The sequence below is a fragment of the Aspergillus pseudodeflectus genome (assembly GCF_044049435.1).
Source record: "Aspergillus pseudodeflectus strain CBS 756.74 chromosome Unknown BJX68scaffold_8, whole genome shotgun sequence".
Classification (NCBI taxonomy): Eukaryota; Fungi; Ascomycota; class Eurotiomycetes; order Eurotiales; family Aspergillaceae; genus Aspergillus; species Aspergillus pseudodeflectus.
Window position 1 is genome coordinate 216,883 of NW_027263784.1, and position 26,022 is coordinate 242,904.

General features: G+C 53.2%; 10 protein-coding genes across 10 annotated transcripts; 6 read left to right on the forward strand and 4 right to left on the reverse strand.

Moving 5' to 3' along the window:
• Nucleotides 1–716: 716 nt before the first annotated feature.
• BJX68DRAFT_263643 (uncharacterized protein) lies at nucleotides 717–1,938 on the reverse strand (the record flags this gene model as incomplete). Its single annotated transcript, XM_071044747.1, has 2 exons — nucleotides 717–1,762; nucleotides 1,839–1,938. The coding sequence occupies 2 exons, from the start codon at nucleotides 1,936–1,938 to the stop codon at nucleotides 717–719; spliced, it is 1,146 nt and encodes a 381-aa protein (XP_070902306.1).
• Nucleotides 1,939–2,140: 202 nt separating this feature from the next.
• Nucleotides 2,141–2,653, forward strand: BJX68DRAFT_263644 (uncharacterized protein; the record flags this gene model as incomplete). Its single annotated transcript, XM_071044748.1, has 1 exon — nucleotides 2,141–2,653. One exon carries the CDS (start codon nucleotides 2,141–2,143, stop codon nucleotides 2,651–2,653), a length of 513 nt encoding a protein of 170 aa, XP_070902307.1.
• Nucleotides 2,654–4,749: 2,096 nt separating this feature from the next.
• Nucleotides 4,750–7,887, reverse strand: BJX68DRAFT_230046 (uncharacterized protein; the record flags this gene model as incomplete). The annotated part of the gene is made up of 6 exons (XM_071039161.1): nucleotides 7,498–7,887; nucleotides 7,306–7,446; nucleotides 7,200–7,256; nucleotides 7,070–7,153; nucleotides 6,420–7,026; nucleotides 4,750–6,373 (listed from the first exon to the last, which is right to left on the reverse strand). Coding segments are annotated over exons 1-6 (2,455 nt in total), but the record flags the coding sequence as incomplete, so codon positions are not given.
• Nucleotides 7,888–8,019: 132 nt separating this feature from the next.
• On the forward strand, nucleotides 8,020–9,890 carry BJX68DRAFT_230049 (uncharacterized protein). The gene is made up of 3 exons (XM_071039162.1): nucleotides 8,020–8,689; nucleotides 8,736–8,848; nucleotides 8,911–9,890. The coding sequence occupies exons 1-3, from the start codon at nucleotides 8,155–8,157 to the stop codon at nucleotides 9,715–9,717; spliced, it is 1,455 nt and encodes a 484-aa protein (XP_070902309.1). The 5' UTR covers nucleotides 8,020–8,154; the 3' UTR covers nucleotides 9,718–9,890.
• A 301-nt stretch (nucleotides 9,891–10,191) lies between these two features.
• On the reverse strand, nucleotides 10,192–11,253 carry BJX68DRAFT_263648 (uncharacterized protein; the record flags this gene model as incomplete). Its single annotated transcript, XM_071044749.1, has 1 exon — nucleotides 10,192–11,253. One exon carries the CDS (start codon nucleotides 11,251–11,253, stop codon nucleotides 10,192–10,194), a length of 1,062 nt encoding a protein of 353 aa, XP_070902310.1.
• A 1,328-nt stretch (nucleotides 11,254–12,581) lies between these two features.
• On the reverse strand, nucleotides 12,582–13,166 carry BJX68DRAFT_263649 (uncharacterized protein; the record flags this gene model as incomplete). Its single annotated transcript, XM_071044750.1, has 3 exons — nucleotides 12,582–12,853; nucleotides 12,950–13,031; nucleotides 13,131–13,166. The coding sequence occupies 3 exons, from the start codon at nucleotides 13,164–13,166 to the stop codon at nucleotides 12,582–12,584; spliced, it is 390 nt and encodes a 129-aa protein (XP_070902311.1).
• Nucleotides 13,167–14,803: 1,637 nt separating this feature from the next.
• Nucleotides 14,804–15,070, forward strand: BJX68DRAFT_230051 (uncharacterized protein). Its single transcript, XM_071039163.1, has one exon. It carries the CDS (start codon nucleotides 14,843–14,845, stop codon nucleotides 15,014–15,016), a length of 174 nt encoding a protein of 57 aa, XP_070902312.1. The 5' UTR covers nucleotides 14,804–14,842; the 3' UTR covers nucleotides 15,017–15,070.
• Nucleotides 15,071–16,792: 1,722 nt separating this feature from the next.
• Nucleotides 16,793–18,790, forward strand: BJX68DRAFT_263650 (Alpha/Beta hydrolase protein; the record flags this gene model as incomplete). Its single annotated transcript, XM_071044751.1, has 3 exons — nucleotides 16,793–17,114; nucleotides 17,368–17,736; nucleotides 17,817–18,790. 3 exons carry the CDS (start codon nucleotides 16,793–16,795, stop codon nucleotides 18,788–18,790), a joined length of 1,665 nt encoding a protein of 554 aa, XP_070902313.1.
• Nucleotides 18,791–19,207: 417 nt separating this feature from the next.
• On the forward strand, nucleotides 19,208–20,884 carry BJX68DRAFT_263651 (flavin-containing monooxygenase; the record flags this gene model as incomplete). The annotated part of the gene is made up of 1 exon (XM_071044752.1): nucleotides 19,208–20,884. One exon carries the CDS (start codon nucleotides 19,208–19,210, stop codon nucleotides 20,882–20,884), a length of 1,677 nt encoding a protein of 558 aa, XP_070902314.1.
• Nucleotides 20,885–21,168: 284 nt separating this feature from the next.
• On the forward strand, nucleotides 21,169–24,375 carry BJX68DRAFT_230054 (ferric reductase family protein). Its single transcript, XM_071039164.1, has 7 exons — nucleotides 21,169–21,971; nucleotides 22,027–22,067; nucleotides 22,120–22,431; nucleotides 22,485–22,714; nucleotides 22,767–22,819; nucleotides 22,866–22,987; nucleotides 23,035–24,375. Exons 1-7 carry the CDS (start codon nucleotides 21,543–21,545, stop codon nucleotides 24,215–24,217), a joined length of 2,370 nt encoding a protein of 789 aa, XP_070902315.1. The 5' UTR covers nucleotides 21,169–21,542; the 3' UTR covers nucleotides 24,218–24,375.
• The last annotated feature ends 1,647 nt before the right edge of the window (nucleotides 24,376–26,022 follow it).

Genomic DNA, 26,022 nt, shown 5'->3' on the forward strand with positions numbered 1-26,022 from the left:
GCTGTTGAGTTTAAAAGCCGGGCGGCAAAAGATTCCACGGCCGTACCGGGCTCTCCGCAGCTCCGCTCGGTTAATAACGAGGAAGATAGATGACCGTTTGCCCGTGGAGCAGAGGTCCTGATAGCTGGATTATATAGTGATTGACGTCTTCCATAAACCTCTTTCCCGATGCGCGTACTACGCGTATAGGATATATGACATGGAGGGTGGTTTGAGATGTGGGAGGGATGTGCGAAAGGAAGACGAAAGGTGGCAAACAGAAAGTCACTTCAAGCTTTTCGGCAAAAGTCTGCTCTCGCACAAACCAGATGGAACTTTCTTCTGACTGGCCTTGAACGACGTCACTGATTCTGGTCTTCCATTGCCGCATGGGTGGTCCTACGGGCTGGACTATTGTTACGACGAACAGCATGGGACGGTGCTATAGATATTGAGACCAGAAAATGCATACAATCAAATACTAATAAGTAAAGCAAAGCGCCTGTGGCCATGAGCCACTTGCCCTTTTTGGCTCTAGACAAGATCATTCGTGACAGTAGAACAATACTATCACGAGAGGAATCTTAACTGCTAGCCTATGCTATAACTATATCCCCGTTTCAGAACTAAAATCATGTATCCTACCACAACCACAGTCACCCCCTTCCCCTTTGTTTTCGAAACTCCCAATCTACAAGGCCACATCAATAGGCCGTCTTGCCCTCGGAGAAGCAATCTCAGCAGTCAATGTCAGGTTTCTTGATGTCGATCTTCTTGTGGACGGCGAACCCCTTCTTGATGCTGAGGCCCTTCTTGCCACCATCCTTGTTGTCGTCGTCATCCTTCTGGTCATCATCATCTTTCTTGTCGTCGTCCTTCTTCCCATCATCCTTCTTGATCCCAATGCTCTTGTTGATGACGACGACCTTCTTGATCCCGCCATCCTTCTTGTCATCATCATCCTCCTTCTTCACGTCGTCATCCTTCTTGTCATCTCCCTTCTGGACCTGAACTTGAGACTGGGACTGGGACTGGAACTGGACTCCACCGCTGCTGAAGGCCTTCTTCTCATCCTTCTTGTCGCCGCCACCACTCTGCGACTGGAACTGAGACTGAGACTGGGACTGGGATTGGAACTGAGCACCTGTGTCTTTGTCGTCGTCGTCTTTCTTGTCGTCGTCGTCCTTGATAACTTGAGCTTGGCTCTGGGTCTGTGACTGCCACTGGGATTGGAATTGGATGTCCTTCTTGTCATCCTTGTGGTTGTCCTTCTTGTCATTTTGGGCTTGGATCTGGACCTGTGACTGCGACTGCGACTGGGACTGGATTTCTTTGTCATCATCCTTCTTGCCGTCATCCTTCTTGTCGGCCTGAGATTGGACCTGAGACTGGGACTGGGACTGGTACTGGAATTGCTTGTCGTCGTCCTTCACGGCACCGCTCTGACCCTGAAACTGACTCAGAGACTGCGCCTGAGACTGATACTGAGTGTCACCATCCTTGATCCCGCCGCTTTGACCCTGGAACTGGCTCTGACTCTGAGACTGGGACTGGACCTGGATACCGCCCTTGTCATCCTTGTCATCGTCCTTCTTGTCGTCACCGCCGTGCTGGGACTGGAACTGGGATTGGAGACCGCCGTTGTGGCCGCCGTAGCCGAGACCGTCATCTTTCTTGTCGTCGTCGTCTTTTTTGTCATCGTCTTTTTTGCCGTGGTCCTTCACACCCTTGATGAGGGGCAGCTTCGGGACGTGGCGGGCTTCAAGGGAGGAGATGTCGCGAGCTACAAAATGATCAGTCAACATGGGTTCATGGAAAACTAGAAATCGGGCCAGCTAGATGAGTGTGTCTCAACATACGCTCCAGACGTCCATGCTCAACACTTCCAACAGGGGAGGCCACAGCTGCAGTGAGGAAAAGGGAGGCCAGGACGGCCGTCGAAACAGCGTTGAACTTCATGGTACCGATTTGGTCGACTTGGAACGACGAACGAGTGGAAGAGCAGCTTCTGGATAAGCTAGGCTGTGGAATGGACAGTGGAATGCTGATGATGGAGATACAGCACTGGTGAATGGAGGAGGTTTATATGTCCATCGGCCTCGTTAGTCGCGAACATTGCCATTCTCTCGTTGGATTCGAAGTGCCGAGCTTTGCAGGAATAATGGACGTTGTGTTCCCGCCCTTGCAGGCTGCGTTGATGTATATCCAGTTTCATTTGAGCTTCCAAGTTCGCTTTCAAATGCTCTTGCATCTCGACAAGAACGAGATCGCCCCCTTCGTCTCGCACGCCAGCGTGGGAAAAGGATCAAGCTCTCCCAGAGCAGCTCTCGAGCCACGTTTCGCCAAGTCCGCTCAACTAGGATCACAGTACATGCCCGGTCTTGTCACGATCAGCTTCATATCCTTCATTATTGCATCCGTTCGCAGATTCGACGCCCGCATGAACTCAGGGGCACTCCTGGGTCTCGGCCTTGCCAACACGACCGCCTCGGCCTCGTTTCCAATCTATCGGAACAGCAAATCCGGTGACCTGTGCTCTGCCGCCTTTATCACACTCGAGTCCGAATCCCATCCGCGCTATTCCAATGGAAAGCGGAGCCGTGCTGCTCCATCTCGACGTGGAATTTTGCGCTTCGCCGAAGCTCTTGCTTTCCCAGCTCAGGTACTGCATTAGATGGAGCCGAGAGGTGAAAATAGAAAGATCGAGTTTGAAATTTGATGGCAGTATCATTCATGACGCTATTTCATGGGGAGGTGATATGTTTGCACTAGATGCGGACTTTGCGGTTGCCTCCTTTCTCGCGTTAGAAGGCCTTGTGTCGGAATTGGTGGCGCTCCCTTCAGATCCCGAGCATTTCCTCGCTGCTCGAAACCCGCTAGGGACGACTTCAAGTTCACCTTGCCTCTAATAGATTGGTATTGGCCTTCACAACCTCCAATCATATCCCTTGACGTCCTCTCCACGTTTCATTTCGTCAGCAATAGTGAAGTTTGCTCCGGCCACCCAACTGCCAGAAGCAGCTGAGCAAGGCTTCAACCCCTCATTCTGTCAACCTGGCGAACTCACTTTCCAGGTCACTTTCTGCCTCCACTTCCATCAAGCAGCCGCCTCTCAATGCTATCTTCCGTAGGCTCTAGTAACTCCGACGCCAAATATTATCGGCCACATCACATCAATGGCGCTGCGAAGCCACGTGGTGCCAGCCCTGACTCGCGAATCCCCCTCGTCGACCGCGTAGGGCGAAGCCGATAATCTTCACATTATCTATGCTCTTTCTTCAAAAAACTATCCCAAGTAAATAGCTGTGTCCATGTAGTTGAGGTGAATCATACCTCTATCTCACCCAATATGATTGTCGCGGCGCAAAACTTCCGAACCATGGCTGAATTCGCCCATTATATATCTTACCACAGTCAACTATGACACATGAACTGCACATCCATTCCACAAACAGCACAAGTTCCGTACATTTTCCCAGAGCTCTCATCCAACCTCCAATGATGCTATTCTCTGCCTCAGTTTCTAGAACTAGAGATACCAAGAATCGCAAGGGCTCGAGCACCGCCCCATCCATCTCCAACACCCTCATGGCTCAGCCCCGCTCTAACAACGGCGCAGATGTCTGCAATTAATTTAGCTCAGCGGTTAGCGCCGTGCCCAGACACCTCGGAAGGCTTTCTGGCCCCATTCAGTCTGCCCTGCCTGATGTCGTTATCGGGAGTCGGTGCGGCGTATAAATGTCCCTGCTATCATGATCGATGCACCCTTCTCTTTCTTGGGACCCAAATCATCGCAGACAAGATCCACCGAACCCAGTCTTCACCCGTATTCTCTTATCATCTCAGTAGTGATCTTATTGACCTCAAAATGCCCATCTACTTCCAAGAAGGCATCACCTTCTCCGACCCATCCTATGCCGAATCAATCGTCCGCTCCGCATTCCAGGGAACAACCCTCGAAGCGATCTACGATGGCCACGACGAGACCAAGGTCTGCCTTCCTTCCCCCAGCTTTCCCCCACCCTTCTAGGCTTCACATCCTACCCCACTCCCTCATGATCTCCACCACGAAACCACCCACTTATTTACGCTGCGACAGGAAGTCTGGATCTGGAACGACTGGCACACAAGCAGCGACCCGAACCAGCACCTGACGGTCAAAGTGTTCGAGGACCGCGACGGGTCGTGGATGACGACGTTCTACCATGTTTACGCCAACGGCAGTTATCGGTTTATGGGCGAGGAGAGTGTTAGTAGTCTTGCTGAGCGGATGGGTATGGTTTCCTCTTCTTTTGCCCGGTTTTGAGTGGGGGTTGGGGGTTGAACCTTTGGAGTGTGGGCTAATGTGTGTCGGGTAGAGAGATATAATACGTCGAATTGGGGGTGGGAGAATCGGTAGGTCGGAGTGTGGGGACACAGGGTGACGTGAATGACTGGATTCGAGGAATGGAGGAGGTTATACTTTGATAGTTGAATCGATTCACTGGCAGTCAGTGTAGGTGTCGTCTTCACTATAGGAGTTGACTTCCAATCTAGATGTTATGTGAAGTTACGGAAGACAGGGCAGCCAAACCTAACCAGCATTCAAGAGTAATACAAACCCGAAGTCCCGAAGCCCCGATATACCCGTACACAATATCCTGTTCTCCTCTAACCACCACCACTCCCACCCCCGGATCCGCCGCCTCCTGAGCCTCCGCCACCAGAACCACCACCCCCAGAGCCACCTCCAGAACCACCTCCAGATCCTCCGCCGCTCCCACCCCCACACCCAGATCCGCAAGTCCCATACCCAGCGGTTCCAAGGCTAGAAGAAGCCGTAGTTGCCGCCGCCTCAGTAGTTGATCCACAGCCTGAGCCACATGAATTCTCCCCACCAAAGCCCGGATCACCATCACCAGCCTGGCGATCACACTCTGTAAGTTGTGCATCCGTACACTGGAACCCGGGACCCGTCGAATTGGAATCCGTCACGGAGAAAAAGTACGGATAGTAGTTTGTCGAGGCGGGGCGACGACGCTGGTAGTACTCGTCCCGGGGATGATCCGCGCCGAACCCGCTGAAGCCGTCACGGTCGGGCCAGTCCTGTTGCTGCAGGGAGGCGTTGTACTTGTTTGAGCGGGCAACGTCCCAGGGGATGTCGGCCAGCTTCATGCGATCGTCGCGAGCTTTCTCGTAGTGGACGATTTGCTCGTCGCGAGGGAGGGTTGCGGATCCGGACAGGAAATAGTGGCCTCTGTCGGCAGGGTCGAAGGAGTGGCTGAATGGCTGCGCGCGATGGATTCCGCCCAGTTTGACGCGGGCCAGGGAAGGATTCGTCCTCAGCAGCTTGCTGTCTGTATGCAGCCACGTGGTCATCTTGCGGAACGTCGGGGATTGGGCCATGGCAGCAGCGACCTGGTTGAGAGCAGAGGACGCAGCGAGGATTGAATATCGTGACTTCACCCACTCTATAGACGACATTCGCTCCTTACCGTACTCCACGCTGCTGGTAAATGTCGGCGCGTATAGGCTCTGCGCACGCTGCAGATGCAGTGTGATCATGGACCAAGTGTCGAATGGGAAAGCCCAGACATGTTTGGCCATGTTGCATTTGCCACATTGTGTTGGGCAGCGCTTCCACGCCTCGGAGCAGTCCCACGGAAAGACGTTTTGATACTTGTATAGCGGGCCGCCGGAGAACGAACCCCAATCAAGCCAGTATTCCTGCAGTGAGTCGATGATGTCTGCGTCGTTGAAGCGGCCAAAGAAGAAATTCTTGACGTATTCTTCTACCAGCCCGCGCGGGACGTCGAACTTGCTCAGCACCTTTTGGTCTGGATACTCTTGCATGACTGGGCAGCGGAAGCTGATGAGGTAGAGTGGGGAAGCTGGCGAGTTCGCTGGCCCAGAGCCGCAGACTAGGGGCCCAAACACCGCTTCGTCCAGAAGTGAAGAGCAAAACTGAAAGCCGTTGTTTGTGCCAGGCGTCCATTTAACCTCGGTACTCGAATCAGCAAGCCTGCCTGCAATGGAGCCGATATAAACCTTCAGTCTGTCGGAGAGACGCGCTTTGAGTTTGTCCAGAACTGGGGCCAACGCGACATCAATCGTTCCCTTGCGCTCACCGTCTGAAGCACCAGAGGAACTGGCCATCTGGAGAGCCGATACCAGAAGGTTGATCACTTCCAGTTCCAATTTACCCTCGTCAGTATCCGGCGAAAAGAGACCAGAGAACGGTGCTCCGACGACCTGCTTCATAGCCACTTTGTAGAACTGCGGTGGTCGGGGTGCCTGCGTCCAACGCCACACACTCTTCTTCTCATCGGAATCCACGCGCAGAGCAGTTTCCTGAGATGATGCCTGCAACTCTTCGTGGTAGACTGGGGGATTGCGCAACGTTATAAGTGCACCACTGCCGGAATCAGTATATCATTCCAAACACGAGGCTTCAAGCGTACCTGGTCTGCCCATTTTCAATCATGACCGCTCCAACACGAAGTGCAACATCAAGATGATCAAACGGTGCCTCCTCGACACACTCTCTGAACAACAGAGGAACTTCTGTATCCCTCGATATCTTTGCAGCCGCCGTGTCGGGCAGGTACGTTTTCGCCACGTCTCCTACCCTTGCCTGGTTTCTAAATTTGCTCACAGCGCGCCGAAGGGGGGATGTGGGGGCTCGTCTCGCCGGGAGAAGCCCCGCGCTTTCCCGAAGGCCATCGTACTTTTTGTGCGTAATAGAGTAACGGACGTTCGTGACAGGACAGAACCCGATATCGACATGCGGCTGACCCTTGATTTTGACACTCGACTGGATGCTTGTGTTGCATTTACACAGCTTGTTCTGCTGTGTAAGCTCGATGACATCCTCAATAATCGAGTGTTTGTACAGCTTGACATAGGCGCCATCTCCGTAGCAGTGGGCATAGTAGCAGGGTTCGCAGATCGTGGTAGACGAGAGCTTATCCTTGCCTCGGGTGAACATGCTCCCAGTAATTGGAGTGTGGCATTTGGCACATTTGAAGACCCCGATTTCAATTGACTTGGATACGGACTTTGCGATCACTGCAGCGGTTAGCTCTGCATGCTAAACGTGGTGGGCACATACATTGTGGGATTCCTGGACGTTTGGCAGACTTGTCCGACTTATCGGCTGTGCGGTTCTTCACCATCATGTCGATGTCGAGGAACCCTTTTGCAGTTAGCACTATATCAAGTGATATGGTCGGAAAGCCCACCTGCGGTTTGCAACAACAACCGGGCAATCTCCTCAATCCCGGAAAGCTTCGTCGCGGCTAGTCGTGTCGGTCAGCAAGCTCTCGACGATGGATACGCGCTACATACATGACAGGTTCCTTCTCACTTCAGCCTTCATCTTGGCCGCAGTTTGCTCGGCGATCGTGTCTGTGATGGCATCTTGAACTGCCTGCTGCTCGGAAACATTCCTGGCTGCTGGACTGCCTCCAGTTCTGTTTCTTTCCTCCTCTGTACAAGCAATGATCAGCCATAGTAACTCCGAAGACTTGGGTTACTCACGATACCGGATGGCGAAAGCTCGAGCTTGCCCGTTGACCTGGTCCAGAAACGTGTCATATCCATGGATACTTTCGGCACTGTCTTCGGGGAGGCCCACGAGCGCGAACTCGTCTTTTTGCCAGGTCTTTAGTGTGTAGAGGATGTTTTCGAGCTCGTGGCGGACACCCTCCCAGTAGAGCTTCTCGAGTTCGAGCGCCAGATGCTCCTTTGCGGGCCCGACTTGGGTGATACCAGTCTTGGCCCCTGAAGGAACATGACTGCTGCGAACAGGCAGAGGGCCGGAGACGGATTTCCACCGAGTGTGAAGCGACTTTGAAGGCATGTTGGAATTGCTGGCGAATATGCTGATCAACGGGTTGGGGATTCTGCAGAGAAGATATAGGATCAACAAGCTCTCAGGTAGAACCGGGAAACAGGGATGACGAGTCCGCCTTGGGGCGCAGCTGGGCGCGGAATACGAGGAGGCGCCTCGTGGTGTCACCTGCTTTTGACTTTCTCGGGTCACGCCCCGTGCTCGTTTTCCTCACGCCCCGCGCCCCAACCATCCCGGCAGCCTGGCAAGGCAGCTTCGTCCAGTGTCCAGAGACTCTCAGCGTGAATATAATCTTCCAAGTGTCAACTTCTGAAATCGCCCAAACCAGGTTTCTATCCATCGTCATGGCTCTCGCCTCTCCAAGCAACCTCTTGTCCCTGCACAATGCAGGCGGCAAGACTACCAGTGCACTCCCCTTTCGCTTCGCAATGCAATACGACTACAACCCCAAAGTGACCGCGATTCCAGATCTTACCCTCTTTGATGGACTCTCTCCGGACGACCCTGGCCCCAAGGCCCTGCCAACACTGGCCGAGTGCGCGGTCCACCTTGAGATGCTAGAGGCCTTTCAGACTCTACGGCAGGAGGTGATCCACTCAAAGAAGTTGGACAAAGCCTTTGGTATAGAGCCCAAGAAGTCAACGGTCTACCGAAAAGTGTGGAACGGCGCGAGGCGCAGGAAGGATCGGACGTACACGATCGACAAGCATGTCCTCAAGGACCCCGACTTCGCCAGCAAACGAAAGAACAAGTGGACGTATTTCCTTCAGATTAGCGCAGTGCGATTTCACAGCTGGATCCAGGTCGTGAACAGGTGCCTCAAGGACCATGACGCAAACGGCGCACCTCTTCCTCGGTACCTGCTCTTGCCACCACTAGGTCAGTACCTCTCTGCTGCACTCTGGACCATGCTGACAATGCGTAGACATTCTGATCATGTGGCACGCTTACCTTCTAAATTGCGACGATTTCAAGGCATACTGCGCTGTGCAGAACCTCCACCATGTCCAGGACATCGCGTTCCCATGGGCCGCCATCGTAAGTCGTTATCCCTCTTTGCAGACTGCATGGTCGTTTTGGTAAGCTAACGACGTTCCCAGCACAATGCAATCGATCGCGAGACATGGAGCTATACAGTCCCATCAGAACAAGCAGACTGGCTTCGAGAAAACGGCGACCTAGACGCCAGTCTGATCGACGCGCTTTCAGAAACGACCACGAGCCCCAAAAACTCCGCCTGGAGCCTGCTCAAGGAGTTTGGCAGCATGACGAAAAAACCCTGGACAGAGGGCCTGCACGTTCCCCTCGTGCAAACCATCCTCAAAGCCCGAGCCACTCGAGGTTCGAACGAAGCCCTCGTCAACAACGTCGAGCGCCAAGTCGTCTTCGTCGACAAGATGCACGGCCACCGCTGGATCCGCAGTCCAGCCGTTCACGGTACGCTGAGAAGGGCAGTAGATCGGTACGATAAATTCCTGCACCTCTTCCGGCTGTATCCGAATACCTTCCTCGTTCCGACCCTCGACGTCGATCTCGTCTGGCATACGCACCAGTGTAGTGCAGAGAATTATCGGGCGTTTGTGACGGAGCGCGTGGGAAAGTTTATCAACCACGATGATAAGATCGGTCGGGGCACACTGGATAACGGGTTCACGAGCGCGGAGGAGTGGTATCGGCTGACGTACGGCGAGCAGTATCAGGTGTGTCTGTGCTGGTCGTGCGAGGCGATTCTTTCGGCGGTGGAGAAGCTCGACGATGATGTACTGGCCGCTGAGGATGCGACGGCCTCAGTTCGTGATTTGTCGGTGCGCATTGAGCGGGAGGTCAATTATTATCGCGAGGTTGAGACTGCGAGGCGATTGGGGAAGAACTTGCCCGTGGGTTGGCAACATCATAAGGCAGCGTAACTACCGTATACAATGGAGCAGGCGTTCACGCTTTCAAGGTTCTGTCCTGGATGCACGCGATTGAAAGCGAGTGCGCTCCCTAGCAACAGGCAACCCTTCGAGCAGTTAGTAGCACTCGTAAACTTCATTTAACCTCTCATATTTCCTATGAATTCAGGCTCACATTCCGTGATATCAATCAAAGCCTCTGAGAACGTAAATCGTCACCGTGCAAAGGCCGTTTCTCTTTTAGCGAGCCAGGCTCCTAGAAGGGATTATGCATTCTACTTGAAACCAATGGTAACTATAGTCTAAACTACTGCTACCTGCTATAGTGAGAAACTGTCTAAGCAACCTAATAGAAGCATCTTCTTAATTCAACCTACTCTGCCTGCTGTCCACTATTTAACTTGAAAGCAACTACCTCCGTGTGGGACTTAGAAGAGCTTAGATCGCCCATGACTTGAGCCATGTGAGAGTGATCCCTCAAGTCCGCTATATGGGAGCGTCAGAGCCTGGTTGACCTCCCGCCTTGCGCGGGTTTTTAGAAAGACGTTTCACGTCCTCCTTAAGGCTGCGTACCTCGGCCGTTGCCGCCTTGTACTTCGTCTGCCACTGGAGATCCCTCGCATTGTACTTTTTCTGCCACCGGCCCTCAATCGCCTCGTACTTGTCCTGCCACTTGAGATTCATATCCTCGACCTCGACCAGGCGAGCCAGCACCAACGAATGCTTGTGCCTCAACTCACGCAATCTCTTGGTGCATTCATACCGGCGCCTGCGTTCCGTATCGAGTTCTTCCCGAGCTTCCATGTAGTCGCGCTCCAGCTCTCGAATGACGTCTGTTACCTCGTGTTGCTGCAGAGCTTCCAGCTGCTTCACTTTCATGCCGTGCGATGCGTTCCTGAGCCGAGTACATCGATGGCGCTCAATTCGGAGGTCGGCCCGCACTTCCTTTTCCATCTGCTCGAGATCCCGGAGCGAGGCTATCAGCTCCTGTAGCTGCTCCTGGATTCTGTTCCCATGGCCGGTGCGCTTGGTACCGTCTGTTGGCTTGGTAGCCTCGCGCTCATCGACAACGTTCGTAGGACCCGTTGAATCTATACTAGTAGGAGCTGAAGCTTGCTGGACACCATTGCCAGGAGCCGCGCCGCTCGTCAGGTCCTCTGTCCGTAGCATCGCGTTGGAGTTGATGTAGTCAGCACCGAGACGCCCTGTAGGTAGATTGGATGTATTAGCCACATCCATGCGACGGGCAGGGTCTATGAACGTAGTAGTAGTAGTACTAGCAGCATCATCAGCCATCTGCATATCGTTGGTGGGCAACATGCCCGGTCCAGCATTTCCACTCTGGCCAACCCACTCCTCGTATGTGGGGAACGCGCTCATCTGTGCGTTCCACTCGTCCTCTGTCTGGCCGAAGAAGGCCCAGAAGTCATCGCGGATGGAGGTCATGTCAAGGGGTTCAGATGTCCAGCCCATACTTGGGCCTTGCGATGCCTGCGTCTGGGTATAGCGGTTGCTGTTGTTGTTGCTGCTGCTTTGGTGTGTCGGCATTCTGGCCTTGTTGAGAAGATGAGTGTGAGGAAATGGGCTTGAGATGAGTGGTGCTGATTTAGAGATGAAGAATAGACACTGTTGGTCTATTTATAGATGTAATCAGATGGCTCCCTTATTTGCGGTCTACCAAGACCATCCCATTGTGATTTATGCAGATAAAGAGAAACCCTTGTTGAGCCTCTCATTGCCTAGAAAGAACACCTTTGTACCCAGTATCTCGCATACAACACCCTCTCAATGAAACAAAGCATTTTAACACAATCCATTGTCCTAACCCGTGACCATAACGAGCATCCTATACCAAATGACCCAAAATGCCCGGAAGATTGGCGCGTGTTCCATCTTCCCCGACGCACAAGGAGCCATACCTTGGCCATATAAACCATTCGATTGTTCTCCGCACCTCCGAGTCGATCGCCTCGAGCGCCCAGAGGTATTTGTGGCTCTCGCTGGGTAATAAAGCCAAGGCGGATAAAGACTTGCGCAAGTACGTCCTCTTGGACAAACTCCGACTCGATATCGGTGAGGCCGAAGACGGGGTACCGTCTCCAGCAGTATTTCTGTGCCGCTATTCTACTGCCAGACTGTTCCAGTTTGAATTCGATGCGCTCGGTGCATTGTACGAAGGTTGCTTGTTTGCTTGGGGCTGCTGCGGTGGAGGGGGTGGATTCGGATTTCCGGCGCTCCCTATCACCCAAAGCTATAAAGTTCACCATAATTATAGGGAGCGGATTCGAGGTCGTCGTCGGTTTGCGGCTAAGGCGGCGGTGCATGCATGGTTGTTAGGGGGTACACAGTCTGGTTGTGTATGGGGAAGTTTGAGGCTGGGTCAGAGGGTTGCTAGCGACTAGCTACTGGTGTGCCCAGTGAGTGGACTAGAAGCCCGAGCACGCGTTGGAGGAGCTGCCCTGAAGAACTCCTTATGCACAACAGAGTATTGAACAAGTACATCAATATAAGTGCTTCCAGGTTTCATTTTTGATCATGTGTACGCAGACACTGAAGTCAAATAGGCAAAAGTAGATTTTGAACATGCTGCTTCCTAGGAACGATGAAGGACACACGACTAAACAACAAACAAAACTCGCGAACCACCAAAGTCGCATAGCGCGGGCAATGGAGAGCAGCATATTTCGAAAAAGAACACCCTTTCCTAGACAGCTAACTCATCACGTTAATGCTTCGCGCGCATAGTGGCACCCAGGGACAAATGCGAAACACAAAACAAAACCAACTCCCAGATACCCTAATCACAGGGTGCAGATACCGGACCGCAGCATATTTTGATGAAAACGTAGCCTCGGAGGACATATCATCTCCTCATCTCACTCCTTCAGCTCTGCCAATTCCTGCCTGACCTCCTTCAAAACCTGTTTCTCTGCCTCGCTATCGTCGTCGGTATTGTCCTCAACAGTCTTCGCCTTCTTCTTCTTTTGTGGGGATCCGGACTTGACAGGAGTGCCCCCGGCAGCGCGCTTTCTGGGCGTGGCCGCCGGGGTGGAAGGGGCGCTGGCCGACTGCTCGTTGGGATCATGGCCGACGGCCGCATTCTTCTTGAGCTTGGCGATTTGGCCTTCGATGGCCTTCCAGGTACAGTCTATGAAAAGGCAGGAAGTGTTAGTAGGGGTCGTTCAGAAGGGGAGGCGGTCGATCATCTATGTGTTGCTAGGCTGCGGCGGGGAGCATAACATACCAGGACCCATGTATTCGGCGAGACGGCGGTAGTTGAGCTTGAGGCTTTGTTCTTTGCACTGTTCCAGAACGCCGAGGAAGAGCTGAGAGGTGTTAGATATCGATGATAAAATGGAGTTTGGATTGCGGTTGGCAACGCGGAGGGACTTCGAGAGGAAGCTTGTGTTAGGGGTAGGGCATACCTTGGCGTTCTTCTCTGCTGTCCAGTTCACGGGCATCTTGCTTGTTTTTGGTGCCGTTGACAGGATGTAGCTGAGCTGTTGAGAGAGCGCTAGGTACTTGTGGATGCGTTGGTATGGAGCGAGTAGGTGAGAAGAGGGGAGAAGAGGGAGTTGGGTGATGGTTCAGTCAGAGATGGGAATCCTAAAAGTGGGTGAGAGGAAATGGATTTTCTCCTGCAAAGACTCTTGTGTTGTGTCTGGTAGTTGTGTTTGTCCCGCTTAGTCGTGTGCTTAGTTATGTGTTGTGCGGGAAGACAACCTTCACTTTCAGTTGTGGTCCTTTGTGTGCTAATACAAATTCACTCCATCATCACTCTGTTTTGAGACTCTTATGTCTCTTGAATGCTACTGCCTTGGCTCCCGCTCAAGCAGGCTCTGTGTCCTGGGAACTCTCTTAGACAACGGAGAGTCCAGTCCACACTTCTATACCGGCACTCGACGCATTTCAGGTCAGTTGCAAGGACCTCCTGGAACCAGGTCAGCGCCCTTTGAGGCCCTCGAGTGCAAGCTTAACCCTCCCTGACCCCATAATGGCATTCTTATTCATCTTGCACAAGCTCCACTATTAATGGTCTAAGTGTCTACAAATTTTATGTAGTTAGTCGATCAACTTGCTTATAGTATAGCAACTACCTCTAAAATATCAAGATTTATACCTCAGTACAGCTCAGCTTATGGTAGCACGTATGTAAGAGCAGAAACAGTTGCAAGTAGTATAGTTGTGGTCCTGCTCCAGTGATAACAAGTCAAAGATTGATGCCTAAATCCTGCCTCAGGCCCCGTATTCCTTCCCCGCATCGCGTCCCCGATTTTCATTTTTCTCCGCGTCAACTGCAGCTCGCTGCTCAAGAGCGTCACACATCATTGATTGCCTTCAGGTCATTCGCGCTGGGGTATCAAATCATCAAGAAATGATTCTTCTTACACCTGACAAGTTCTTTTTACTCATATAGCCTGCACTCCTTTCCCCATTCGTCCTCCGTGCCGCCGTCGACTTCCGCTCTCTCCACACCACGGTCGACTTCGATCGCGAAGAAATAACCCCGCGCAACGTCAGAAAAAGAACAAATTCCCCTGATGAGGGTTGAACATTCGATTGCAAACAGCCCCTCCCCCAAGACAAACGTTCGACTTTCCGCCGGTTCAAAAATGGTCGGCTCTCGCCGCAAGCGTGAAGAGAAGCGGGGGATGGCGATCGCGTTGGACTCTCGCTGACCACTTTTCAGGTCAATTGGCATACATTGACGTGACACCAGACGTGACCGCTAGATCATCACTGTCCGAGTCCTCTGCGAACGAGCCTTCGAAGACGCGCCGCACAAAAAAGTCCAGAGTTCAGCGCATAGCTCCCCACCGATCACCGTCTGGCGCGCACACGAGCCGGGGACGCCAGTATCCCAACCCAAAGACCATTGAAGCCAATCTACTTCCAGGAGCGAGACCCGGGCAGTGGTCCATTCTTCCCGGTAATATGGTATACCAAAGCATGTCCAGTCGCGGGCGCGCAACACATTGAGCTTGGAGGGATCCTCCTCGCAGTCTCTCATCCAAATTCAACGTCGAGATTAGGCCTCGCTGCAAACTCACGGAATTAGGTGCTAAGCGCCGAGCCCCGGGATACCACGCCCCGGTTATGTGGCCTTGCCCTTTCGAATTCCAAATCCTAGCCGGCAATGATCACGGCGATGGTCGGAATATCTGTTTGCGGAGGATATGTTGCGGATCCCGCGGAGCAGGAACCACTAATACACCTCTTACGTTACCTTGAGTATGATTATGCGTGGCCCACGCAGAGTACAATCGCCGCCCTACAGGCCTGCCAGGCGCAGGTCCTTACTGAAACCTGAATCCCGACCCCGGAAACCAGGTCCCTCGACGGCGTCAAACCAGCCGCACCTGGAATGTTGGAACTCGACAGGCGAATCGCGATTCCATTCTCAGAAGCCGAACATGCTTGTCCTGAAGAACGATACCCGGAAGCTGAATTGTCCCGTCTTTCAAACCGGATTCACCCTGCGAGAGGGGGCCGTGACGGTTATCCAGGTCATTCACCGGCCCCTAGGGAGACTCCGCCCGTATGCCTGTATAGCATGTAACCTACTGGTCTTTATGGCCTCGCTTTCTGGGTAAGTTTTGCCAAGTGGCTAGCGATGGCCATTCTGGAATAGGAAATCTTCCTTTCTAGGGAGTGGGGCTTGCCAAGTCGAAATCACAAATAGGTCATTGGGACATGAGTAGCATGTTCTTGGGATCAGAGATCCTCATGGACCTAGATAAGCCTCCACTGCAAATGCTAAGAAACTGTCGATGGGGACATAAACCAAAGGCTGAATGGCTGGCAGGAAATTTCGCCGGCCCATCTGGGGGATAAACTGGGCGCCTGCCTCATTTATCTGAGCTAGAGCCCTCGATCGTTCCTTCCTCGGTTGTGCATTTGGTATGTTGCTGCAGCGACGCCAGACCATACTTGAAGCTAGGCGAGTGCGACCCCGGTTCCTCAGACCTCAGTCGTACCTGCCTAAAACGGGATATTCGCGCATCAGGCAGGCCTAATCGGGCAAGAGCCGCCGACCAATCATCGGCTTTACAATGGGAATACCCTCGCCCTGGAGAAAGTCCGGTGCAAACTGGGGGAATAGCCGTGGCGATCGCCGGCCAATGCCGGTTTGTTCAAATGGGATTTGACTTGTGCGGGGAGTTGGAGCTTCCGCAGAAATCCAATGTCTGGGTCTGTGGGGTATAGATTGCGGTATATCCAGGCGATTCAGAGCTTTTCCGTCCACATTCCCTTCCATATTCTGCATACATCCCCCGGTTTTGATTATCATTTCTTCCGTGGGCAATGGTCCAAGACGACACACAAGACACGCTGGATACGGCGGCGGCGATCCATATCCATGATGAGAGTACTGAGCCCGCCGAGGAGACTGCCCTAGCGATCCCTCGAGCACGTTGCGGAGGTTTTGGGGGATAATTTGGAGGATGGGGAGAGGGTGTTGCATGCCAGGATTGCGCGTGAGGTGCTGGCTGATCCGCTGGGTGCGGGTGTAAGGGATGCGAAGGGAGGTGGGTGATGCGTGAACTCGATGGTGGGTGCGGAGGTTCTGAGGTTTGGATATTGGTTCGGCTGGATGTTGCATACACGACTGTGGCCAAAATTTGAGGTTGTACTGCACCCAAGGAGTCAATCATTTGCAAAGCGTGAAGCAATCTTTTCTGGGTCACATGCCTTGATCCCTGATGAGTTTATCTTTACTGGATGAACGCATGGAGAACCCGACTCCTGCAATGCGATACTACTAGGTGCTATCGTCAGGGAATGCGGGGGTGCTGTCAGCAAATGGATCTCCTTGATAGAGACATCCCGATCCGCGACAAGTGACCAAGGCTCATGTGTAAATCCGGGCCCTACCTGTGACTTGATTAGCGACCTAGTTTTTCCTGGGCCGGGGCAGCTGCCGGAACGAGCCCGAGCGAGATGTTGGGGTAGCCCCGCTCTTCCACCCGATTTAGAGAGACAACCTAGGACCCTGAACGGGTAAAATGGAGTCAATACCTCAGTACCATTCGATTTCTTCAAGTTGTCACAGACTGACTGACTACTCCTCTACCCCAGCACCGAAATGCTCCTCGCCATCGTCCCCTTCCTTCTCACCACCCTCCCCGCAATCCTTGCCCTCCCACCACCACAACCATGTAAACCACCTTACTACCCTCCTCCGCAAGTCAGGGTTGCAAACGGAACTCTCCAAGGCGTCCGCCTACCATCCCTCAACCAGGATCTCTTCCTCGGCGTCCCCTTTGCGCAGCCACCGATCCACGATCTCCGCCTTCGACGGCCGGTCTCCCTGAATGAAACATGGACTGGTGTGAAGAACGTCGTTGAGCGGAGCGTGAGTTGCCCGGGGTATGGCGGGTTTAGCGAGGGGTTGAGAATGGGGGAAGGTTAGTGCGGTCATTGGTGAAATCCTAGAAGTCCGACGGTTCCAAGGCATGTTGCTAATGAGTGCATGGTAAATGCGGCTGGAGTTGGATAGACTGTCTGACGCTTGATATCGTTCGGCCGTCTGGAGTACGCAAGGGGGATAAGCTTCCAGTATTTGTGTGGATATATGGTGGTGGCAAGTATCCCGTAACATCAGTCTGCAACAATACTCCTTCTCCAACCCATCATCCACTAACCGTACCACCACTCCAGGTTTCACAGCCGGCGGCAGCGCCGATGGGCGGTATAACACATCCTACCTAGTAGCCACCTCCACCTACGTCGGCAAAGCCATCATCGCCGTCTCACTCAACTACCGCGTCGCGGGCTGGGGCTTCCTCGCATCGCGCGAAGTCGTCGAAGCCGGCGAGACGAACATCGGGCTCTTCGACCAGCGGCTCGCGCTGCGCTGGGTACAGGAGAATATTGCGGCGTTTGGCGGCGATCCGGAGAAGGTCACGATTGCGGGGGAGTCGGCGGGCGCGTATAGTGTTGGTTATCATATAATCGGGTTTGGAGGGGATCATGGGGGGTTGTTTCGCGGGGCCGTGATGCAGAGTGGGGGGGCGTTGGGGCCGGTGCGTATGTATTCCTCCTCATTCCTTCACTCTCGTTCGGTCATTAAGGGCCGAGTGATGGCTAAAAGGTGTGCGAATGGACAGTTGAGGATGCCACAACCCTCGAAACAAGCTACCAGCCCATGTACGACAACATCACGGCAACAGTCGCCTGCGACAGGGCACCAAACACACTATCCTGTCTCCGACACGTCCCCTACTCAACCCTCTCTGCCGCATTCTCCCCCTTTGTCATGACACCGATCCTCGACGGGGATTTCCTGCGCCAACTCCCGTCAACCTCCTTCGCACAAGGCAGCGTCGCCAACGTCGCGATCCTCGCCGGCTCAAACACCGATGAGGGAACAGCAACCTTCTTCGGGCCCCGGGGGACCCTGATTACAGATGCCGATGTCCACAGCTTCCTCTCAGATCTTCCGGGACGAGAGCACCTCGATAACGAGACGGTCTCGCGGCTGATGGATCTGTATCCCGATGATCCAGTCCAGGGGTGTCCATTCAACACGGGCGCGCAGCGCTTCGCGGAGGACGGCAATGGAGCGCAGTATAAGCGCGGGGCCGCGATAGTGGGTGATCTGGCCATCCATGCGGGGCGGCGTGCGACGACCGAGTATTTTGCTTCTCTGCCCGAGAGACGAAGGAAGCCTGTATACTCGTACCGCTTCGACCAGGCACCCTGGAATGGCGTTCTGGAATTGATTGCCACGACGACGCCGGTGTATGCGACGCACTACGCCGAGGTTGCGTTTGTGTTTGATATCGATCCGGCTGTTAGTGTGAATGCGACGAATTGGATTGGGCCGGACTCCAGGTATCATGCGCTAGCGAGGGCAATGGCGAGGGCTTGGGTGGCGTTCGTGCATAATTCGGATCCGAATGTGGACTGTGCGAGTGGGGATGGCGGATTGGGCAAATTGCAGCTGCCGCATTGGCCCGATTATGCATCTGGAGGGGAGAATATGGTGTTTAGAGTGGATGGGTCGTATATTGAGACGGATACATGGAGGGAGGAGCAGCTAGCGTATTGGACGGGATTGTGGGGGTCGTTGAAGACTTGATGCAGTTTGGGCAGGAGCCATAATAAGTAGAGTATGGTATAGTGGACCAATTGTGGAATAAGGACATCAGGAAATGGACAATCAGTATTCAGGCTCGTTGGCTAGGCAGCCATCGAGGCACCCTCTGGGATAGGCATTGTATGCTAGGTCTGCGCGTGACTGCCCACAATCCAATGGAATCGAGGCTGACCATGGAAAATCCGCAGAATAGCAAGGACACCGTATGCAAGTGAGACAAACATATTGCTATAGTTGTGTAACGCAAAAAAAGGAAAGGAAAAGAGAGGGCACATGATGGGTGATGGATCATATATTGCCTAGCAGCGTCCAGCTGCCATCCTCCTTCACACAACAAACAAACATACATACTCCGCCTATCCACGGTCAGACTGGATTCTACCCTGTATATTCTCCAAAATGAAAACCAACCTCCGCGACTTTGCCGCCCAACCCCCAGCTGATCCCTCTTCCACCCCACCAGAGCTCCTCACAGTCGACGCCCTGATAATCGGCGCAGGCTTCAGCGGAATCAACGCCCTGCACACACTCCGCAAACAAGGCCTAACCGCAAAAATCTTCGAGGCGGGCCCCGGCCTCGGTGGAATCTGGCGATTCAACGTATACCCCGGTGCACGAGTCGATTCCGAGGCGCTAGAATACCAGTTCTCGTTTCCCGAGGCGTGGAAGGAGTGGACGTGGAGTACGAATTACCCGGCGCATTCGGAGATCAAGCAGTATTTTGAGCATGTTGCGGAGGTTCTCGATTTGAAGGGGGATTGTGTCTTTGGAGCGGTCGTTGTGGATGCGAGGTTTAATCAGGGGGTGGGCAGGTGGAATGTCACAACGCAGGATGGGCGGGTTGCGAGTGCAAAGTATCTTATTGCGGGGACGGGCTTCGGGTCCAAGAGGTTTGTTCCGGACTGGCCGGGCTTGGATTCATACAAGGGGATTGTGCATCACTCCTCATTTTGGCCGGACGAGGGCGTTGATGTCGCTGGGAAGCGGGTTGCAATTATCGGGACCGGAGCTTCTGGTGTGCAGCTCACGCAGGCTTTAGGGCCTCTCGCTGGATCGTTGACCGTGTTTCAGCGGACGCCGAACCTCGCGATTCCGATGAAACAGCGATCTCTCACAAAAGAAGAACAGGATCAGGCCAAGACGCTCTATCCCGAGGTATTTCAGCTCAGAGAGAAATGCTTCGGCGGGTTCCTGTATACTTTCTCCGAGAAGTCACTCCAGGATGATACACCGGAGCAAGTCGAGCAGTTCTTCGAATCCCTCTGGCAAGCCGGCGGATTCCGCTTCTGGCTCGGCACGTACAAGGATGTGTTCGTTGATCCACAGACGAACCGGATCGCGTATGATTTCTGGGCGAGAAAGGTTCGAGCCAGGATACATGATGAGGGATTGCGTGACAAGCTCGCTCCACTCGAGCCGCCGCATGCGTTTGGAGTCAAACGGCCAAGTCTGGAGCTGGACTACTTTGAGCAATTTAACAGAGAGAACGTGCATCTTGTCGATGTCAGCAAGAATGCCATTGCTAGATTCACAGAGACAGGCCTCCAACTCGCCGACAGTACAACCCACGACTTCGACGTCATTGCCGTTGCAACGGGTTTCGACGTGTCAACTGGCGGTCTAGTGGACATGGGCCTACACAGCATCAACGGTACGACTTTGAAGGACGACTGGCGCGATTCCGTCTCGACATATCTCGGCCTGTGCGTCAGCGGGTACCCAAACATGTTTATGATGTACGGCCCACAAGCGCCTACTGCATTTTGCAACGGGCCGACGGCGGTAGAAGTGCAGGGTCGGTGGGTCGCGGACGTCATCAAGACGATGGAACGGCGGGGGATCAAGAGCATTGATCCGACCCCCGAGGCTGCGCGCGAGTGGAAGGGGAAGATTGATGCGTTGTCGAATGCGACGCTGTTACCAACTGTGCAAAGGAGTACGTATATCGGCGGGACAATCCCGGGGAAGCCGTTTGAGCAGTTGAATTGGACTGGCGGGTTGGTCAAGTATACCGACGAGATCCGGGCCGTGCTGCCGGGGTTGAAGGGGTTTAATATCGTCAAGGGTCATGATTGATATATCTCTACTTGGGTACCATGGTGTATCCAGTGGTGTGAATGAGCGACTGAATTTGTGGGATGATGGTAGTATATAGTCCAGGGAAATTGACACACCGCGCCCTAATTTTGCGCAACCAGCTCCACCTTTATCTTTTTATGACCAGTACACCGTACCTCATACTAGGAATCAGATGAATTTGCTGGCTATTCGGTTCCCCAACTGGGTCCCGAGGTCTCGTATGCGACTCGTCCCAAGGGGGCAGGTGGGCCTGGCTGCGTTGTATCATTGGCTGAAAGGGCTATCAGATGGCATTTGATCAGATTAGATCCGGATCACCAGAATCCGACCACGTTCTTCTCCAATTTTTGACCCTCGCGATCAGATAACTCGCTCCACTTTTTCCACTTCCCTCCGTCCCTCTTTCCTCCTCGCCTCCTCTTCTTCTTCTCTCCTTCCCCGTATCCTACGCCATCTCCTCTCTCGAAACCACGAACCGCCCCCTACCGCCTCGCTCCTGAGCCCAAATTGCTCTCTCCCAAGTCTCGTGTGGTGTGGGCCCATAGCGATCCGAGATCGGAGTGATTCGAGACCTCGCGTCCAACCGTCATGCCCCGCGGTTCCTTCGCTTCACCGTCTTTTTCTCTTTCCGTCTGTTGACTCGAGATTCCTCGTCATGCGCCCTCATGTTTCTCTCGCATTAACTCTATCCGCCGCCCTCACAGCCGCAAACGTCCTCCCCGTCAACGAGCGCTGTGTCACGTCGGTACACACAGCCTATGGATACATTGCTTTCGCTAGCTCGCCGTCAAACGGGCACTACCAGACAAAATGTGAGGATCCGCTCAAGGTGACGTCGATTTACGCCTCTTCGGACGTATTTTGTCGGCCCGCTGAGCGCGCTGCGGGTATCAGGGGGCTACAGACGCTATGTAGGGGGTTGGGATTCGAACTTATCCCGCGGGAGCAGTTGGCGGAGAATCTCACGGAGGATGCGATAAGTCGCATGCGGGCAGTCGATTACTTTGAGGTGCCTGTCAGCGATCCAGTCGATGTCCCTGTACTACTTACAAGAGCGCATTATGACCGCGTTTTCAAGACTATAGTAGGTTGAATTTTGGCTCTGTGGGATGCACACGTCTAACCCGGATGACTTGCAGGACACCTGGGCATATGAGATGTGGACACATTATGCATATGGGTATTGCTAATTCCACTTCGTTATTGGCATCGGGATTGCTAACCCATATTAGATACGCTGGCTACCTCTACTGGGCGTGCATACTAGGAGTAGGCATGCTCCACCGTCTCGTTCAGCATCTGCTACATTTTCGACATGATCACCCGTCACAACGTGCTACACCGCTGCGACATCTACCATTCCGGCAAGTATCTCACTGGGTCGAAACGCACTTGTTGGTATCGACCACGATCCCATCTCGCGGGCGGGAATTTTTCTGGTGGACGTTTTCGAACCGCGGGGAGGCTGTTGTTGTCGTAGGCTTTTGGATACTGAGCGCTGTCGTCTGTGCTGTGAACTATTACGCCTTTCCAGAGAATATATAGTAAGCTGCCTCGTAGGACTGCGATTTGTTCTACAACTAACTCTAATGGTCAGCTTTCCTCCGGTGTCCACGCAGGTCATTCGGTATATCGCAGACCGGACAGGAATCATATCGTTTGCCAACCTTCCTTTGCTGTGGCTCTTTGCTGGGCGTAACAACATTTGCGCCTGGGCTACTGGTTGGAATTTTGCCACGTTCAACGTCTTTCACCGACATATCGCCTGGATAGCTACCATCCAAGCAGTTGTCCATACAGTCGCATATCTGGTCCTTTTCTTTTGGAGTATGTCCAACTTGAATGTTCGTGGCGCGGTGCATAGCTAACATCACAAAAGATCCCAATCCCTGGAAAAAGCTTCGCAAGGCTTACATTCTATGGGGGTTCCTGGTAAGCTTCCATTTGCAGTGATAAAGTCAGACGCTGACCAGGACAGGCAACCGGCTTGATGGTCCTGATTCTTCCAGCTGCGGTGAACTGGTTCCGCCATCGGGCATACGAGACTTTTCTCTTCATTCACATCGTCTTCTCCATTGGTCTTCTTGTCGGATGTTTCTAGTACGTCTTCTCTTTTTTCTTCCCTCATAACGCATCTGACATTTTAGTCACACTATCATCTTCGAAGGCCAGGAATACTGGGGCCAAGCATACTGGTTCTACCTCTGGCTGCCGGTCGGGATCTGGGCATTTGACCGAATCCTCCGTCTTGTTCGAGTGATATACTTGAACATTCACGTTCGGAGAAACTCGCCATCTCGAGTCCAGTGCACCAAAAGTCTGGCAATATACGACAAAGCAGCAGACCTGATCCGCCTCGAGGTCATGCCCGGCTCGTCATCCCTCCGTCCCCGTCCAGGACAATACTACTTCCTCTACCAACCCTTCCGCCTCACAGGCTGGGAAAGCCACCCCTTCACCCTCGGCTCCTGGTCCTACGAAATCGGACGAAACGTATCCCCTTTAACAAACATCCCAACAAAAGACGACGAAGCAGTCGACGTCTCGCAAATCCCCCTCCTCTCCGACGACTCTTCATCCGGAAGCCGATCGTTCCAAATGCAGACGGCATCCACACCCCGAGAACTAAAACTCATCTTTTGGATCCGCCCCTACGACGGCTGGACTCGTCATCTCCGTCGGGAATGCCTCAAGTCTCCTGATCGGACGAGTGATGTCAGTATCCTCCTCGAAGGACCCTACGGACAAGAATCGCCACTCTGGAGTTACGACTCTGTCCTTCTAATTGCCGGCGGGACGGGCATCGCGTCTGCGGTGCCTTATATAAACGACCACATTTCTCGCTCCTCGTCCTCTTTTGACGACAAAGACAAGATAAAAACACGCATCCAGGACATGCAGCTCATCTGGGTGACGCGCCAACGAGCCTTCATCCACGACCTTGCAACCCGAGAACTACGCCCCGCCCTCGCGCGGCCTGACTTCCGCGGTTCATTTTACTCAACTCTACCCCTTACATCCACATCGTCACCGTCGTCACCATCGTCGAATCAATACCAACGCAACCCCGCCACCGACCCATCTTCCACTACCCTTTATACACAAAACATCGCACCAGACCCAGAAACCGATATCGAAATCCTCTCCGGCCGCCCAAACCTCGAGAAACAGATCCTGGCCTTCGCACACGGGGCGCAGAGTAGCGATTCTTCGGCTGCCGTGCTTGTTTGTGGCCCGCGGGCTATGGCTGATGAGGCCCGTTCCGCGGTTTATCTCGCTATGAGGCAGGGGTATCAGCTGAAGTATGTGGAGGAGTCGTTTACGTGGTGAGGCTTTTGTCCGGCGGTGATTTCTATTGAGACCCATTTTCATGCTTTGAGCTCTGCATATATGGTTGGCTAGATCTTGCTTTTTCGTGTATATGATTATTTATGTATGAACTAGATGTATATATGCATCATGATATAGAGTGAATATAGCCAGGAGGCCTTTGGAGTACCGAGCGCTTGTTTAGCTTCATAACTCATCCCTCCTCTCCCACTCATGTGTGGAACTATGCTGAGCACTGACTCCAAATCTCGGATCAATCCTTGAATGGCGACTAGCTCACAAGCCCACCGGCCCTTGGACGAAACCTTGTCTGTGCGTCTTCAGCCTTCTATGGTATATCGGCCGGTTAGCTCCCAGTCGCCACTCATGGATGGACCATGTCATCCGCATGTCAGTCCGTAGGCCACCCACGACGTGTCAGATTTAATACTACATGGCAAACCAATAATAACGGGTAGCGGACGTGTCGTACCCCTTGAATGTTGATACGATAATCGCCCGTTCCTATAGACGGCTGTGTGGAGTGCATGGTGACATATCACATTGACCACGGACCCTTGAAAGCCCCTTGAAGTTTGAGCGCAAGTCACTGGCAACCATATTATCTTTCTTACGTGAGTAATCGACCATCGACTTTTTAGATACTATAGCCCTGGGAGTTGCGATACGTCGGTTTCATTAGCGATGATTTGCGCACACTGATTATCATTTGGACCAATTACACAAGTACCAGAGAGCATTCGGCCATGCTGTGTCGGATCTGTCAACTGGACCCAATACTCGGCGGCGCATGCAAGGGCGTTGCCAATAAACGACTTTATACTTCTTTCTAACGGCCATTCTACTGTAGACCAGGAGATCGACGTACGTTGTTCCCAGACCCACCAGCTTGCGCAACGAAAAAGAGCCAGATAGAAAGGTATAAAGCCAACCACGCCATTCTCGCAACCCGAACACCATCACCTCAGCCAAAGAAACCATCTTCCCCATCCCAGAACCACTTAATCATACTTCTCCTTCTCAAAATGAAGCTCCTCATCCTCGCCACCCTGCTCGCCACCGCGCTGGCCATCCCCACCAGTCCGGCAGGCACAGGCACCGAAGCCTCAACGGCCGAAACCCAAGACGGCAACACCTGCGGCCGCGCGCAGCTCGCCTGCTGCCCCGATCTCGAAGCCACGAGCATCTCCCGCGAGGAGGGAGACAGTCTGCTGAACCTGCTCGGTGGCAGCGATGTGCTTGCGAATGGGGTTTTGGGGGGATATCGTGGGTGTAGTGGGTGTAAGTTTTTTTGGTCCCTTCTTGGACTCAGGTATGGGTGCTTGGGGAGAGAGCTAATCTTCTTATAGTGGTCTCCCTCCAAAACGCCATTGGCGGACAGTGCAATAACAATGTGGCTTGCTGTAATGCGGGCGATACTGAGCTGGTAAGCTTGAGTTCTTTCCTGGCTCTTCTTCTATGTGTAGACGGGTACTGATGTTTCGGTGTAGAACGGGCTTGTCAATGTTGCTGTTCCTTGTCTTCCTATCAATCTGCCTGTGCTGTAGGCGATGATTGCAGGATAACCCGCCTCATCTGGTGGATAAGGTCTATTCGCCATGGGTAACACTCTTTTGGCTTGGTCAGCTGGTTTCTAGTGTATTGTGTTTTGCCTTCGAGTCACTCTTTTGTACTTTATTAATCTATATCTAATCAAACAGTCATTGAAATATATTTCTCTTGCCTCCGGGTGTAGGGTCTCAGTTCACCATATGCCAAAACTCAGACCTGAACTTTGGATGATTCAGGCCGCCGAACAAGAAGGG